The sequence below is a fragment of the Mus pahari genome, chromosome 6, assembly GCF_900095145.1.
Source record: "Mus pahari chromosome 6, PAHARI_EIJ_v1.1, whole genome shotgun sequence".
Taxonomy (NCBI): domain Eukaryota; kingdom Metazoa; phylum Chordata; class Mammalia; order Rodentia; family Muridae; genus Mus; species Mus pahari.
In genome coordinates, this window is record NC_034595.1 from 49,490,751 (window position 1) to 49,506,883 (window position 16,133).

Genomic DNA, 16,133 nt, shown 5'->3' on the forward strand with positions numbered 1-16,133 from the left:
ACACACACGCACATACACATGCACGCGCGCGCACACACACGCACACACACTCTCACACCTACCTCTAATGTTTTTGTTTTTGTTTTTATTTCTCCCTTTCCTCCCTCCTTCCTTCTTTCCATCCTTCCTTCCTTTATGAGACAGAGTTTCACTCTGCAGTCCTGGTTGGCCTTGATCTTGCTAAATGTAGACTAGGTTGGCCTTCCTGCTTCTGTTTCTGAGTACTGGTCTTAAAGTCATGTACCACCATGCCTAGCCTCTTACTTCTTTAATATGTACATAAATCACACACGTAACGTGATCGAAATGGTTTCTTTTATAGATTTCTGCTGATGATTTTCTTGTCATTCTCTCCAACAGCTTAGCCATATCCCCTCAGGTTGTTCAGCCAACTTTGACTTTTCTCGAAAGGGCTTGCTAGTGTTCACGGATGGTTCCATTACAAATGGGAATGCCCACAGGCCTTGTAGTAACGTGTCTGCATCTGAATTGTTGCCCTGGACTCAAATGTCAGGAAGTGAAGCCTTTAACTCAGTCATTCAGCAGATGGCTCAGGTAAGGCTATATCTTATCACAGAGTATTTAGCTTTATTAATTTTTTTTCTGTTCCAGTTTAAAAGGAAGACTTATACTTAATCATTTTTGCCTTAGAATATATCATTATGTATTTTTTTGCTTGTATTTTTATCTTGTTAAGAGGAATTGACACTACTTCTAACCCGTGTGTTGGAACCTGTAATTAAAATACAGGAGAGTAGGGTATGCTGTCAAAGCCTGCAGCCTAACACTCAGCAGGCCAAGGGAGGGGGAAATCTCCAATTTGAGGCCAGCTTGAGTGAGCTGCATAGTAGAACCCTGTCTGAAAAGAAAAGAAAAACAAAAGAAAACAAACAAAAACTGAACTCCATAAGAAAATTTGTTTTAATTTTCTATCAAAACAGAATTTGTGAATTATAATTAATTTAGAAAATCTAGAAAAACATTAGAATGGATAACTTAACTGTATCCCCTAATACCTGCCGAAAAGTAAATGATAGACAATTGAAGGTTTTGAATTTAAGGAAAATTTAGAATTTCTTGCCAAAGATAGAGTTTGGTTCCTAACACTCACATTGGGTAGCTCACAAATGCTCTAACAGTAGGGATCCAAACCCTTTTCTGGCCTCAGTAGGCAGTTCATGTGCACATATCCACCCACAGACTAATACCCATACCCATAATTAAAAATAAAGTCAAAAAAAAAAAAAAGTCAGGTTTGGAGGCTCACATCTATTCATTCTAGCAGAGGCAGAGGATCTCTGTGAGTCCGAGACCATATGGCATACATAGTGAGTTCCTGAACATAAAGGTGTACATAGAGAGCTTTGTCTAAAAAAACCCAGAGAGGAAAACAAAGAAACGCCTAAAATTGGGTTTGAGATTGTAAAAGAATTTGTTTCAAGTTGTGGTAGTGAAAAACACTGTAAGCTCCCCTTGTGATTTGATCATGTTTAGGATGCACTCATAGTGTCCATGTTGTTAACTAAAGCTGTAAAATAGCCTGCATCCTCGGACTCCGTAACTGTTGAAATGACCGAGTGAATGGAGTATCAGTTCATTGCAGTAGAATTTAAAACAGTACTGTGGGTTCTGACTGGGCCGAGCACAAGTGTGATTCTGGCCTAGCTGACTTACTGTCCTGTTTAGAAATGTGTTTTATATTAAGAGAAGTTAAAGAAATTTATGTACATAGTAACTGAGAGTTTACTGTGGGAAAGGGTGTTTGTTTGGTTTTTGTCCAGCCCAGAATCTATCTCCTAATACGGGATGAATTGTAAACGCTTCTCAAGGCTGTTCTCTGTGTGCATGGGCTGAAAGCAATCAAGGTAAATGGTTCCCAGGACCTGCATATTAGCAGGCTGCTGAGCATGCTTGGACTGACAGTGATGACTCAGAAGGAGCTGGGCGCTGAGCAGCTTCAGTTCTGTGGAAAGGTGATATTTAAATACACATCATTGGTTTCTGGTTTCCCACCCTTCCCCCCTTTCTTTAGGGCCGGCACGTTGAGTATATAGATATTGAACGTCCTTCAACTGGAGGCCTTGGATTCAGTGTGGTGGCTCTGAGAAGCCAAAGCCTGGGATTAATTGATATCTTTGTGAAGGAAGTCCATCCCGGGAGTGTAGCAGACAGGTAAGGAGGAAGCTCATTCTGGATTTCATTCCTGTTTTTGTGACAGCTCTGAAGGGATACTGGAAAGAGTAAGAAAGAAACAATGAAAACAGTAACATTAGCGTTGGTACTGGTTGGCTCTTGAGAGCTTCCTGACCCTGCCCTCTCCGTGCTGCTCCCGCTGCTGACTGGAATGGCTCAGCGCAAAGTCTTTGTCCCTCTGTTTCTCGTCTATGGTTTAGGACTCATTTCCTGAGTTCACTGTTCAGATGTTCCTGTTGGATTGCAGTGGTGGTAGGATATGATTAGAAAATTGTCACTACTGTTTTGTTTTTGTTCTTTCCAAATTTGTTTTCTGTTTATAGATGATTACTTCTAGTCTCTCTAACTCGGCATTTAAAATAATAGATTTATTGGGATATAATCCAAATAGTATAAACTTGATCATTTTGAAGTGGTATTTAATATACTTAGCGTTTTGCAATCATTCCCACTATCCTAGAGACAGTAGAAACTTTAGAAAGTTTCATCAACTAGAAAAGAAGTTCCCATCCTGTGTGTATGTTAATAGCCCCTCCTAGCTCCTTCCATCTTCTGGCAACAGCTAACTTTTTAAAACCAGGAAACAGCTAACATTTTAAAACAAGCATCTGTCTATAAGGTTTTCTGAACCCTTGTGGGAAGTGCTGATAATAATATATTGTCCCTACATTCAGCTCTTACTTCTCAGTTCCTTTAAAAGATGATTGTGAGGCTCGGCTTTAGTTCATTTGCTATAACAGAGTACCTGAACTTGTTTCAGAACAGATTTTAACTTGTGATACCAGGGCTTACAGCTCTGGAAGCTGAGTTGTCCACATCAAGGTTTCTAGCTGCTTGAGCTTTTTGGCTCTTTCATCACATGGTGGAAGGCAGGATGAAGCAGGGCAACAAAGGACTACACCCACCCTTTTGTGAATACACCAATCTTATCCATGAGTGGTTAACCCTTACAGCCTTAAAAGTCCCACCTCTGGAATCTTTATAGTGGAAATTACATTTCTATGGGAGATCGGGGGCAAACATTGAAACCATAGCAGAGACCTTTCTAAATGCCTCTGTTGACATCTTGTCATCCAAACTCTTTCTTGTACATGAAACTGAAATTGAATACATACAACAGAAGTAATACCAACACCTCAGAGACAAGTTATCTGGTCAAAAAGTCTGTTGTTACAGGCTCATTGGTCAAAAAGTCTTGTAGTCTGAGGCTGGATGTTGCTTTTTCTCTTCCGTTGTGTAGTCTTGTCTTGCTCAAGTGACTTTATTTAACTACACGTTTTAGTGTCATGTGTAAAATTGTCATGCTAACATAAGGAAGGATGGTGGAAGAGAATCTGCTAGGAGAGCACCTGATGCATAGAAAGACACACAGCCAGACCTGTGTGCACAGTATTAAGTTCTTCTTTTCTTGTATTGCTAGAGATCACAGATTGAAGGAAAATGACCAGATTTTGGCCATTAATGACACCCCATTGGATCAGAATATTTCCCATCAGCAGGCGATTGCATTACTACAACAAGCCACTGGATCTCTGCGGCTTGTTGTGGCCAGGGAAGTGGGCCACACACAGGGCCGAGCATCCACCAGCTCAGCTGATACAACTCTGCCAGAAACGGTGGGTCAAAAGCTTGGCGCTACATTACATTCTAAATTAGGTTATGTATGATAAGAATAGTTGGTATTCATTTGGAAGTCCTTTTCATTATTGTAGGTCAAGAAAGATGATCATAACCCCAAATGGCAACATTACAAGATGTTTGTTAAGGGAGTCAGTTTTGTTTTTGTCTTTTTAATGTCTGGTTGGTTTCCTTATTGAAGATTATTATTTAATGTAAAGGCCAAATTGGATATTATTTGTAACTTATTTGATGCTAAGATGTCTTGTGTTCTTTGATCAACATAGCTAGTTAATGTGTGTATGTGAGGGGGGAAAGGGGACACCTGTTATGTAGTCCAATCACAGTTTTTCTTGTTTCAGCCTCTTGAGTGTAGGATTATGGGTGTGTGCCAGTATGCCTAAGTTTCAGAGGTTTCATTAGAAGTTTACTGTTAACTGTCTTAAGGAAGATGTGGATATTATTTTAAATACCTCATATTTATGAATTATAATAGGATTTTATGACTAGATTATTGCTTTTATGTAATTATTGCCATAATTTTTCACATAAGCTTAAAAAGAAAATCAGATGCCACTCTTAAACATTTCTGTTTTGTTTTCTGTGTGTGAGCAGGGCAAGTGTGCCACAGTGTGCACACAAAGGGCAGAAAGCAGCTAGTTGGAGTTGGCTCTTCCTTCCACCGTGTGGGTCTGGGAAATGGAACTCAGTTTGTCAGCTGTGCAGACAGGCACCTGTGGAGCCCAGCTTCCTGTCCTTGTTGTTCTCTTGACTTCAAAATAATCAGTGTCTCTTTTAGTTTTTAAGCTTGTTACATTTTATGAATTGAAAACTTAAAAATTGTATGTGTGTGTGCACGTGCGTGTGCGTGTTCCTGGGCGTGTGGTGCTTGGAGGTTGATGGCAGGGTTTCCTGTTACTCATCCTCTGTTAGGGTTTCATTGACTTAGAGGTTAGAGTTCCAGCTGGACTGGAAGGACTGGGAGCTCTGGGCACACACATGTGGGCCACACACCAGCTTTTACTTCTGTGTGGGGTTTGAACTCAGGTCGTCCTGCTTGTGTGGTGTGCACTTTACCCACTGAGGCAGATCCCCCAGACAACATTTTGCAGACTTTGTTGTGTGTCTTCTGTTTTATTGTTGTTGTAGTTTGTTAGTTGGTTTGTTTCAAGGTAAGATCCCACTGTGTGGCTCTGGCTGGGCTGTAACTCCTTGGAGATCAGGCCTCCTGCTTCTGCCTTGCAAATACTGGATTGCATGTGTGTCTCCAGGCCTTGGCATAAGTCTGATTTTCTTGTAACATCAAGTGCTTCCTCATTTGTTTAATTTTTCATTTGTGACAAGGGTAACAAAGCTGCTGCTCTCTGAATGTACACAGGGATCTGAGAGTGGCTGGACTGGGCCCTGGAAGCTAAGCATGTTTAGTTTATACAGCTGAACCAGGAGGCGGGGCTGTTGCATACAGCTGAACCAGGAGGCGGGGCTATTGTATACAGCTGAACCAGGAGGCGGGGCTGTTGCATACAGCTGAACCAGGAGGCGGGGCTATTGCATACAGCTGAACCAAGAAGGAGGAAGGTTTAGCTAAGCTGTAGGAGCAGTATCTGTGGAGGAACTTTGGAGAAAGCTACGGTAGACATTTCTGCACACACTATTAATGTCTGCACTTGGACCGTGGGAAGTCTGCCATTTTTCTGAGCCTGGTGAAGGCTTTGCCACTTCATGAGCTGTGGCATGGGTCCTTGACATAGTTCTGCCCTTGTCAGACGTGTTTCCTACCCCCCCCCCCCCGCACTCTTTAGTCCTATTGTTAACCTTTGATTCTTCACAGTTCTGACAGTAATTTTCCTAAGTTATTGCTTTAGCCTTGTTATTCTCTCCAGTCTGCCTCGTTCCGTTGTCTGGCCGAGCTATGCTCTTACAATTCCCTCTGGCGTAGATGCTTTCTCTCCTTGTCCAACATTGATTTACTCATTCGCAGGGTTCCCTGTAGTCTAGGTTTTCCTTGAACTCACTATGTAGTAGAGGCAGGCTCTGAATTCCTGATGTACCTGCCATCACCTCCTGGGTACTGGAATAATAGGTGTGTGCCACTGGTGCTTTAAATTTCTTCTTTCATTAAGCCTTTCATGATTCTCATTGGAGTTTGCATGTTATAAACTGTTTTCTCTCCTACCTTCCTGGAACCTTTGTAACACTGGGCCCCTCTTTCAGCAATTATGTGTTCACTGACTCCTGCTGTACCCTGTGTTGTTGTGTCCTGTGCTAGGTTGTTTCCTGTCCTTTTCAGGTTGCAGTGTCTTGTGATCTGATAGTCCACCTTGCATTTGAATTATTTGGCTCATTTTCTCTTTTGAGTTACAATACCCTTAAGGGTTTTCTACCTTGCTCTGTCAGTCTATCCATCTATCATCTTTCTTCTATCTGCTCACTATGTTTCTATAGCTTATTCTCCATAGATAGTTGTCTTGATTAATTGTATGAATTTTCAGTTTCATCTGTTACATATTACCATATAGGATACCTAAGAATGTGGGGTTTGCCAGCTCTGGCTCTAACTTGCCATTCATTTGTAGGTGTGTTGGGGCCACACAGAAGAGGTTGAACTCATTAATGATGGCTCTGGATTAGGTTTTGGGATAGTTGGAGGGAAATCCAGCGGCGTGGTTGTGAGGACTATTGTTCCTGGAGGACTGGCAGACCGAGTAAGTTGACTTTGTTTTATCATTTTGCTTTTATGAAATTTGACTTGTATGATTTGAAATTAATTTTATATCATGAGTTGCTAGAATACATGGCTCAATAATTAGAGTTTATGAATACTCTATACCATAGATTTCCTTTATTTAAACAGTTTTTTTTTCTGACCTCTAATTAACAGCGGTTTGGTTACATAAGAAGAAAATATTTTAATTGTAAAGAATTGTTAATGAATATTTGCACTTTGAACATCTGTGTTCTTCAAGGGCTCAGTGATAGACTTAGAAGATTCAGCGAGCATATGCACCTGTCTTGGCATAGGTGACATGACTCAGCAGGTAAAGGTGCTGTAAAGCCTGGGAGCCTGAACTTGATCTTGGACTGATGTACTGGTTGAAGGAGAGAACTGACCCCACTGTGACACACTTCCCTCCTCCATAATAATAAAGCAAACACTCCGATCATCCCAACATTGTATATACAAGATTTCACTTACTTATTTTCTGGTGTAAGTCAAATCCCCAGCCCCTGTGTAAAAAGCAGGCAGCTGTGGCTTCATTTACCTGAAACTGCTATGGGGAGGGGAGCTGGACAGTATGCTGGACAGTATGCTGGACAGTATGCTGGGGCTGCCACCTATCTCCAGGCTCAGTGAGAGACTGCCCCAGGTAAGAAGGTAAAGGGTGATGGAACAGGGCACCCAGTATCCTCTTCTGCTCCCTACACAGGCAGAGATGGGTGTGCACCTGCACATGTATACATATACGGCACACAACATGTGTGACTAGAATGAGAATGATCCTGCTGTGTGTCTTTAAAACATACCTGTAGTAGCTGCTGTAGAGATGACTCACTTGATAAGACACTAGGAATCCAACATCCTCTTCTGGCCTCTGGAGGTGCCAGGTGTGCATGTGGTAAGCAAAATAGTCATGGACACAAAAATATTAAATAAATACGTGTGTGTCTGAGTGTTAGCATGGAAGCCAGAAGAGGGTGTGGGGTCCCAGGAGCTGGAGTAAGTGGGCTTGTTCCATGGGTGCTGGGGTCTGAACCCCAGCCCTCTTGAATGTGCAGCAAACATTCTTAACTGATGAGCCATTTTCCAGCTCCCAAGTAAAATAAATCTTAAAAAATATTTATTTTTTTGTAATCTAGAAAGGAGTGAGACATTGTAGAATATTATTCTGTTTCTCTCTGCCCTGCCCTCTGTGCCCTAGCTATTTTAACAGGCTTCTTTGCTGAATAAAATGACATTTGCAAAGTGCAAAGTGCAGCAGTTATTTTGAAAAACAAAGGTCCAAATAAATTGAAATGAAATCAAATAAGTTCCTTTACTGTAAGAATTTTCGGAGCTTTTTAATAACCTAATGTGCATTATGAGTTTTCACAAGGACACTGTGATGTTCAGGCTTTCCCAGATTAATCCCAGTGAGGCACTGTTGGGAAAAGCCCAAGTCTGATTCTCACCCGTTCCTGGAAGGGAGCGTCATGCTGCAGATCACTAAGGAGGGGCAGGAGGCCTGCCCATCACAGATTTGTAATGGAGAAGCAGGAGCTTGTGCCAAATATTGTCATCTGCCTAATACACATCATTTTAATGTAATTCTCAAAACAGTCTTAAGTTTTATTTCTAAATTATAGGTATGGAAACTTTTAGGGAATTGTGCAAGGCTGAACAGCTGGGGAGTGGCAAACACTCTGCTTCCTTCCTGCTGATATCACATACAGTCCTCTAAATCCTCCACCTGTAACCGCCGGCTAGCACCCAGTCCTGTTCTCTAGGCTTGAGCACTTTGTCTCAGTACTCCTGCATCCTAAGCTGGCGCATCAGCTACTTTCCCAGAGCTGTCTCCTAGATAGTTCCAAATTTAGTCAAATTGTCAATGGAGATGAAGCTTCCAGAGATCCTCTCCGAAAGGGAAAAGGGTAGCATGGTAGCTTAAGACCTGGGTGGGATGGGAGTGTACTAGAGAGATTTCATAGCACTTACTGCTTAATCACGAGGACCAGAGTTTGGTTCCCAGCACCCACATTGGATGGCTCACAAATGTCTGTAATTCTAGCTCCAAGGGCACCTTCTAGCTTCTTGGGCACCTACATACATATACTTGCATATACTCTCTCTTATACACAAATGAAATAAATCCTAAAAAAAGAGTACGATGAAACCAGACAGCAAAAGCCTTGAATCATAGATCTACACTACTGCTGGTCAGCTGCTTGTTTAGTTTCATGCTTCTGAAATAGATCTGAGACCACCTTGAGGATAGCACATTTTAATTGTATCCTGTGGAAGCTGATAGCATCTCAGAGCCCGTGCATGACTTTACTGAATGCTGATCAGGTAGGCATACAGTGTCCAGCATGTATCAGACCATTTCCTTAGAGGGAAGTGTCATCCCAGAAGGCCATATTGTTTACAAAGAGACTGTAGGTACAGAGAGCAGTCCTTGCTGGAGAGCTAAGCCTTTTGTATGATACTGAGTTTAGTGTTCAGAATTCCACATAAGAGAAATTTATTCTCACATTAGCTTAAGATGGATCTAAGATTTATGTACAATGAACATCTGACCAGCTTGGGGTTATCTGAATCCAGAGCTTTTTCTTGTCCAGGTGCATTAAAGTGTTTTCAGAAGTTATTTGTTTTGTTTTTACTTTTGAAGTTCAGCTACTCAGTGGCTGATGCAGGAGGATTACAACTTCAAGGCTGTGTTGGCTACAGGGCAGCATGCTGTGTGTTCCTGTTGCACAATGCCATATCTGTTTTCGCTCCTTTGTGACTTTAAGACCAAGAGTGTCTCTAGATACAGCTTGGAGAGAGAGTGGTGATGAGAAAATTCCAGTGAAGTACCAGTTTGGGGCTGCTGGACTAGACAAGGCAGCTGCCATTTTGGCATCTTTCCTATCCATCTGATGGATATTTTTGCATTTATTAATTCCTTCGAACACCTGCTTTTCTGTAAGAAGAAAATGTTTGACTCTCACTGACAGATGCAAATTATCTACACGATTTTAAATTAAGAGTTGAGGTAAAATGAGGAAAAAAATAGTTTCTAAGAAGTGACTAAATATATACTTGATGGTGAAGTGTTCTTCATTAGCCTAGCTAACATTCTCTGTGACTTTGGCCAGGCCTCACTTCTGTCCTGATGGACTAGCTCCCAGGCAGCGGTTTTTTTCATCAGTGCCCAGGAAGCTCCTATTCTTTTACATATTGCTTATTACTTTGAAAGTTTTGCTTGTGTGTGTTTCTGTGTGTGTGCGTGTGCACCTGTGTGACTGAGCTTTCCCTGTAGGGATGCTGGAATTAAGCGTACATCGGCCTAATATATGGGCTCCAGGTTTCAAGCCCAGTAATCAAGTTGTTGCCAACGATTGCAGAAACAACTTGTAGGCCCCTGAATCTCTTTCAATTAGATGTTTATTTTACCTGGGCTACTGCATGGATAGAAACAGAATATCAAATCACCATTATTAAGTAGAAAGGCAGCTAGCCTTTATTCCTCTCTGCCAATGGTTTTTGCCTTGTATTTGTTTCGGTTCTTTCATTGTTTTCAGATGTTTATGGCTTGAACTGCTTAGGGCTTCCTCTTCCATTTGTCGTACCTTCTGTAGCTTCATTGCCCAGCATACAACTTTTGTTTTCTGTGTTTTGATCTGAATCCTTTTTTCATTCAGGATTCTGAAGATTTGAAAAATAGTAGGGGCAGCAAACTGACCTTTCTGCCTTGAGTCTTTTAAAACATGTTCATTCAGTATTTCTTGCATAGCTTCTAAATGATGCCACCTGGAAGCCTGATTATAAAGCCCAGAACAGATTCTCCCAGCACACACTGCTTTATGCTCAAGCTATTTGCACTCCAACTTGCAAATCTTTTTTCACGTTCAACCTGTTAAAGGCTTTTGATAGTGATAGACAGGTTTTTGGCAAATAGGTAAATAATAACCGTCTTATGTGTTAGCATCCTTTGTGTATTAGAGAGCAACCTGCTGTGTACATCAGTGAACAATTTGGATTGGAATTTCTTTTTTAAGCATGCCAGGCACTTAGAACTTGCTATGTAGCCCATGCTGACCTTTACATCATAGTCTCCTTCCTCTACCTCCTGTGTCCTGGGATTACAGGCCTGGACCACCATGGCCAGAAAGCCAGATTTGGATTGAGCTTTGGTATTGCTTACTTACTAGCTTTCTGAACCTGGTTAAATCAGTCAGCCTTTTCTTTCATTTTTGAGAAACAGCATCTCATTCTGTGTGTGTGTGTGTGTGTGTGTGTGTGTGTGTGTAGTATTGGCCTGGACCTCTCTGTGTAGACCATACTTCACCTTGAATTCAGAGATTCCCCTGTCTCTGCCTCCTAAATGCCAGGATTAAAGGCATATATGACCAAGCCAGGCCAGAAAAATTTTTAAACCTGAATTTTCTTGTTTTAAATTTAAATTACTCTTGAATAAGATTGAATTAACTAATTCCCTACTTTTCTCTTTCTCCTGCTCCTTCTTTTTCTATATTATTTCATTTTGTTTGTTATTTTGTTTTTCTAGACAAGGTTTCTTGTGTTGTCCTGGCTGTCCTCAGACTCACTCTATAGACCAGTCTGGCCTTGAATTCAGAGATCCACAGTCTACCTCCCAAGGGCTGGGATTAAAGACCTCTGCCACCAGTGCTGACTTTCTTTTTGGTTTTCTGAAAAAAATAGTCTTAGTATATAGTATAGGCTGGTTTCAAACTTTCTGTGTGATTCAGACTTTCTTCCTGCTTTTTTTTTCTTCCAATTTTTTATTAGGTATTTTCCTCATTTACATTTCAAATGCTATCCCAAAAGTCCCCTATACCCTCCCCCAACCCTGCTCCCTTACCCACCCACTCCCACTTCTTGGCCCTGGTGTTCCCCTGTACTGGGGCATATAAAGTTTGCAAGACCAAGGGCCCTCTCTTCCCAATGATGGCCAACTAGTCCATCTTCTACTACATATGCAACTAGAGACACGAGCTCTGGGGGTACTGGTTAGTTCATATTGTTGTTCCACCTATAGGGTTGCAGACCCCTTCAACTCCTTGGGTACTTTCTCTAACTCCTCCATTGGGGACCCTGTGTTCCATCCAAAAGCTAACTATGAGCATCCACTTCTGTGTTTGCCAGGCACTGGCATAGCCTCACAAGAGACAGCTATATCAGGGTCCTTTCAGCAAAATCTAGCTGGCGTATGCAATAGTGTCTGCGTTTGGTGGCTGATGATGGGATGGATCCCCGGGTGGGGCTGTCTGTGGATGGTCCATCCTTTCGTCTCAGCTCCAAACTTGGTCTCTGTAACTCCTTCCATGGGTATTTTGTTCCCAATTCTTAGAAGGGGCGAAGTATCCACACTTTGGTCTTACTTCTTGAGTTTCATGTGTTTTGCAAATTGTATCTTGGGTATTCTAAGTTTCTGGGCTAATATCCACTTAACAGTGAATGCATATCATGTGAGTTCTTTTGTGATTGGGTTACCTCACTCAGGATGATACCCTCCAGATCCATTCATTTGCCTAGGAATTTCATGAATTCATCATTTTTAATAGCTGAGTAGTCCTCCATTGTGTAAATGTACCACATTTTCTGTATCCATTCCTCTTTTGAGGGACATCTGGGTTCTTTCCAGCTTCTGGCTATTATAAATGAGGCTGCTATGAACATAGTGGAGCATGTGTTCTTATTACCAGTTGGAACATCTTCTGGATATATGCCCAGGAGAGGTATTGCTGGATCCTCCAGTAGTACTATGTCCAATTTTCTGAGGAACCGCCAGACTGATTTCCAGAGTGGTTATACAAGCTTGCAATCCCACCAACAATGGAGGAGTGTTCCTCTTTCTCTACAACCTCGCCAGCATCTGCTGTCACATTAATTTTTGATTGGATCATAGGCATATGCTACCATAGTTGGCCACAGAAGTTAATTTAACCTATAAGGTACTTTGTAGGCATGTATATTTTTTAGACCATTATTGTTGACGTTTTGGTATCTTTAATATACAGTAGTAAAGCTAATTATATAGTATTCAGATTTATTGATGAAACAAACTTGGGTAAAATGCAGATGGATCAGCTGTTTCAGATTTTTCACAAAGAGGAGACTCTAAAAAATTTTTTTAACTGGTACATATTTTCATGATTTATATCTTAAAACTTTTCTGTGGTGCAGTGTACAAATAAGAAATTACACATTTAAAAGAATAATCATAGCTAACAATGTATTCATTATCCACTTTCGATGCATCTGCCCTAAACCCAACCAGAATCAAGACTGGGACTGCCTCTCAAGTAATGCTGGGATGCACGGGCATGCTTTTGGTTTCTCTCTGAGCTGTAGCCCAGTAGATCCTGCTATCTACCTGATATACCCACTTGGTGTTGATGCAGCTTAGACTGTTCATCTCCAAATCTCACCTAGATTTCTGTTCCACTCATCTGCCACTCTTTAGTCTGTTGTAGCTCAGTTCATGATAAGTCTTTTCTTCTCTGCTGGCTTTGGGCAAAATGTTGGGGTTCTGCTTCCTTCTCCCTTTCCTTGACATCCCATGTGGAAGTTATCAATCAATCCTGTTGATAGTTCTTGGGAAATACACGTAACTCTCCCTTCCCAATTTAAAACTGCTAACCTTTTCCATGTTACTGAGCTCCAGGCCGTTGTTAGAGCCCCCCAGCTGCTCTCTGCTTGGATTGTCCCCCTACGGTCCGTTTCAAGCAGAGGAGCTGGAGAGATCTGAGAACATCTAGTAGTCAGCTGATGCCATTCCTCTGCTCACCTTGCTTCCCAGTCATTGAAACGACTCTCCCGTCCATCTGTCCAGCAGCTGCCAGCACTGTTTGCTCGGCTCTGCTGCCTGCTTTCTGTTCCCCAGTCGGCCGCTTACCATTTGGGCCTTAGGGGATTCTCCGCTTTATGCTGGAACCTTTCTTTCATTCTGACTGTCCTCTGGAAATCTCCAGCTTTCAATCTCTTCCTTGTATTCATGCTCATTATACTCTGAATCAAAGCTATTAGACATAAATTAAAGCCCTTGGGCAGATGTCCATTTTAGAGTTCTGATACTTTATTTGGTTTTTGGACCCTTCCATATTTTGTATTCTGAAAGGTATTACTTTATCTTTTGCCAGCTGAGTAGATCATTAGAAATGTTATGTTTGTCCAGCATTTCAACTGGCTTTGTCAGTCATTTTGCCAGAATTGAAAGTCTGATTTATTTCTATTAAGGAGTTAAGCTAAGTTGTTGATTTCTCTGAGTAATTCTGTTTTTCTTTCTTGGATTAAAGGATGGAAGACTACAGACAGGGGATCACATCTTGAAGATTGGTGGTACAAATGTACAAGGAATGACCAGTGAACAAGTTGCTCAAGTGCTAAGGAACTGTGGGAATTCAGTGAGGATGCTGGTGGCCAGAGACCCTGTTGGTGAAATTGCAGTAACACCTCCTACTCCTGCATCCTTACCTGTTGCCCTGCCTGCTGTAGCCTCAAGGACCCTTGATTCTGTGCGTATAGAAACCATTCTTCTTAAGTCACATGCTACCTGTGATACAATGCAAGATAAATTCCTCAGCTGGATGACCAGACTAGCCTAAGCCACACTTCAGTGCTCAGATGGGAAGCAGAGGAGAACCTGTATGAATATTCGACATGTCTGTCTTTTTTTCACTCCTTTTTGGTATGCTGTGGTGTGTGTGTGTGTGTGTGTGTGTGTGTGTGTGTGTGTGTGTGTGTGTGATGTACCTTGAAGCCTTCCTCTATTGCTCTCTACCTTACTTTTGAGACAAGACTCTTTCGCAGACTTGAGAGCCTGCCTTTTCGACAAGAATGGCTGGCTGGCACTCCCCTGGGACCCTGTGTTTGTCTCCCCAGAGTTGAGGGTCTTGGTTTATGCCATCATGCCTGGCTTTTCCTTTCTGGCACTAGGACTATGGACTTTGTTCCTCACACTTGCACAGCATTTGCTTTGCTGACTGAAACATCTTCCCATCCCCCTTGCTGTCTTCTCTCCCCCATGAATAAACGCAGGAAGAGAAAGTCTCTGTTAGTAACAAATGTAAGGCTAGCATTTACCTTCAGAGCCATCACTTGGGTCTTCTGAAAGGTTCTCTACTTGTCCCTACTGGGGGCCAGTTGACAGGAGGTTTCTGTCTAGAAAAACAGCTACTTGCTTCATTTCTCCAGCTTAGTGATAACTGATTTGTGTTCCTGACATACTCTACCTCACTGAAGTCTTCTCATCCATTGACAGGCCATGAGGCTCTGTGATGTATGGGACTGCACTCTATCTATTGTTTAGTTTCTGATGCTGTTAATTGGAATTAAAAAAGTATTATATATAATACCTAGCCTTCTCCTTGGCTTCTAAGTTTTTTTGTTAGGCTTATGATTCTTTCAGGAAATACAGTCTGAGGTTTTTTAAAATGGCCATATTAACTTTCTAGTGTTATGTTACAAGTTACACATTTAGCAGCTGAAGTAGTACCTTTGGTTAGTTTGCAGTTGTGTAGGCCAGCATTCAGCATGGGCTTGGCTGGGTTTTTTGCTTAGCTTCTTGTAAGGGTAAGTGAAGGTGTTGGTTCTTCTGGGCTCTGTTCTTGACATCTGGGCTCATGAGCCTGTTTAGTGTGGTGGAAGAATGCAGTTCTGTGCTGTAAGAAGGATGGCCTTTTCTTTGTTGGCCTCCAGCCAGAACATCTCTCAGTGGACCCTTATGGTTCCCTTTTTCCCATCTTTCTTGTATGACCACTACACCTTCAAACAAGTTGATCTCCTCAGTTTATTTTTTTTTATTTTTTTTTGCCTTTCTATTACCAGCAGGAGAGAAGTCTGCTTTTAGAAGGGTTCTGTATTAGATCAGGCTCACTTGGATGATCTCTCCTTTGTCATGTAATTTTATAAGCACAGAGGTAGGTCTAGGGATCAGGAATCATGGGAAGCATCTTAAAATTCAGTTTGTCACAGAAAGAACTTGGCAAGCTGGATGCATAGATTGACTATCTAGAGTTACGCAACTGTAACCATACCTGTGTTATTTCCCTACAGGACAATTCTCCTTTTGAAACTTACAATGTTGAACTTGTTAAAAAAGATGGACAGAGTCTTGGGATTAGAATTGTTGGCTATGTTGGAACAGCTCATCCAGGTAAAAGAATCATTTCTACTTCATATTTGGGATAATTATAAAGGATGTTAAGGTTTCTACATAATAAAATTAAGTACCTGCAGATTTTAATTTAAAACTCACAATAAAACCATGAATCTATAATAGCAAGCAGTTACTTTCCAGTGATTAGAGCCACATTTTGTCTCAGTGGTTTAACAGCTGGCTTTATAGCCAGTACCAAAGGAATTTATTATGCAGTCCATTTTGTACCATTTGCACTTCTCTTTCCTTTGCTTCTAAAGCAGTTCTCTGTTGAATATTGAGTGACTGTTATCATATTATACAGTATTATGTCTGGGTTAAAGTTGATCACTGCATATGCTGTATATTGTGAATGCTCAAAATGTATTATTTTGTGTTTAATTATGAGAAAAGTAAGTGTCTTATTCAGGGTTTCTATTTTTTCACAAACATCATGACCAAGAAGCAAGTTGGCGAGGAAAG

The 16,133-nt window shown here is 41.4% G+C and overlaps 1 protein-coding gene across 3 annotated transcripts in view; it reads left to right on the forward strand.

Annotated features, from left to right (window-relative positions):
- The window catches only part of Patj (PATJ crumbs cell polarity complex component), a 312,739-nt gene that overhangs the window by 13,504 nt on the left and 283,102 nt on the right, over positions 1-16,133 (forward strand). For all 3 annotated transcript variants that reach the window (XM_021200048.2, XM_029539757.1, XM_029539756.1), the window contains exons 4-9: positions 361-555; positions 2,033-2,172; positions 3,614-3,809; positions 6,387-6,515; positions 13,810-14,028; positions 15,569-15,668. In XM_021200048.2, coding sequence (XP_021055707.1) covers positions 361-555; positions 2,033-2,172; positions 3,614-3,809; positions 6,387-6,515; positions 13,810-14,028; positions 15,569-15,668 — 979 coding nt within the window. The remainder of the gene's footprint in view (positions 1-360; positions 556-2,032; positions 2,173-3,613; positions 3,810-6,386; positions 6,516-13,809; positions 14,029-15,568; positions 15,669-16,133) is intronic.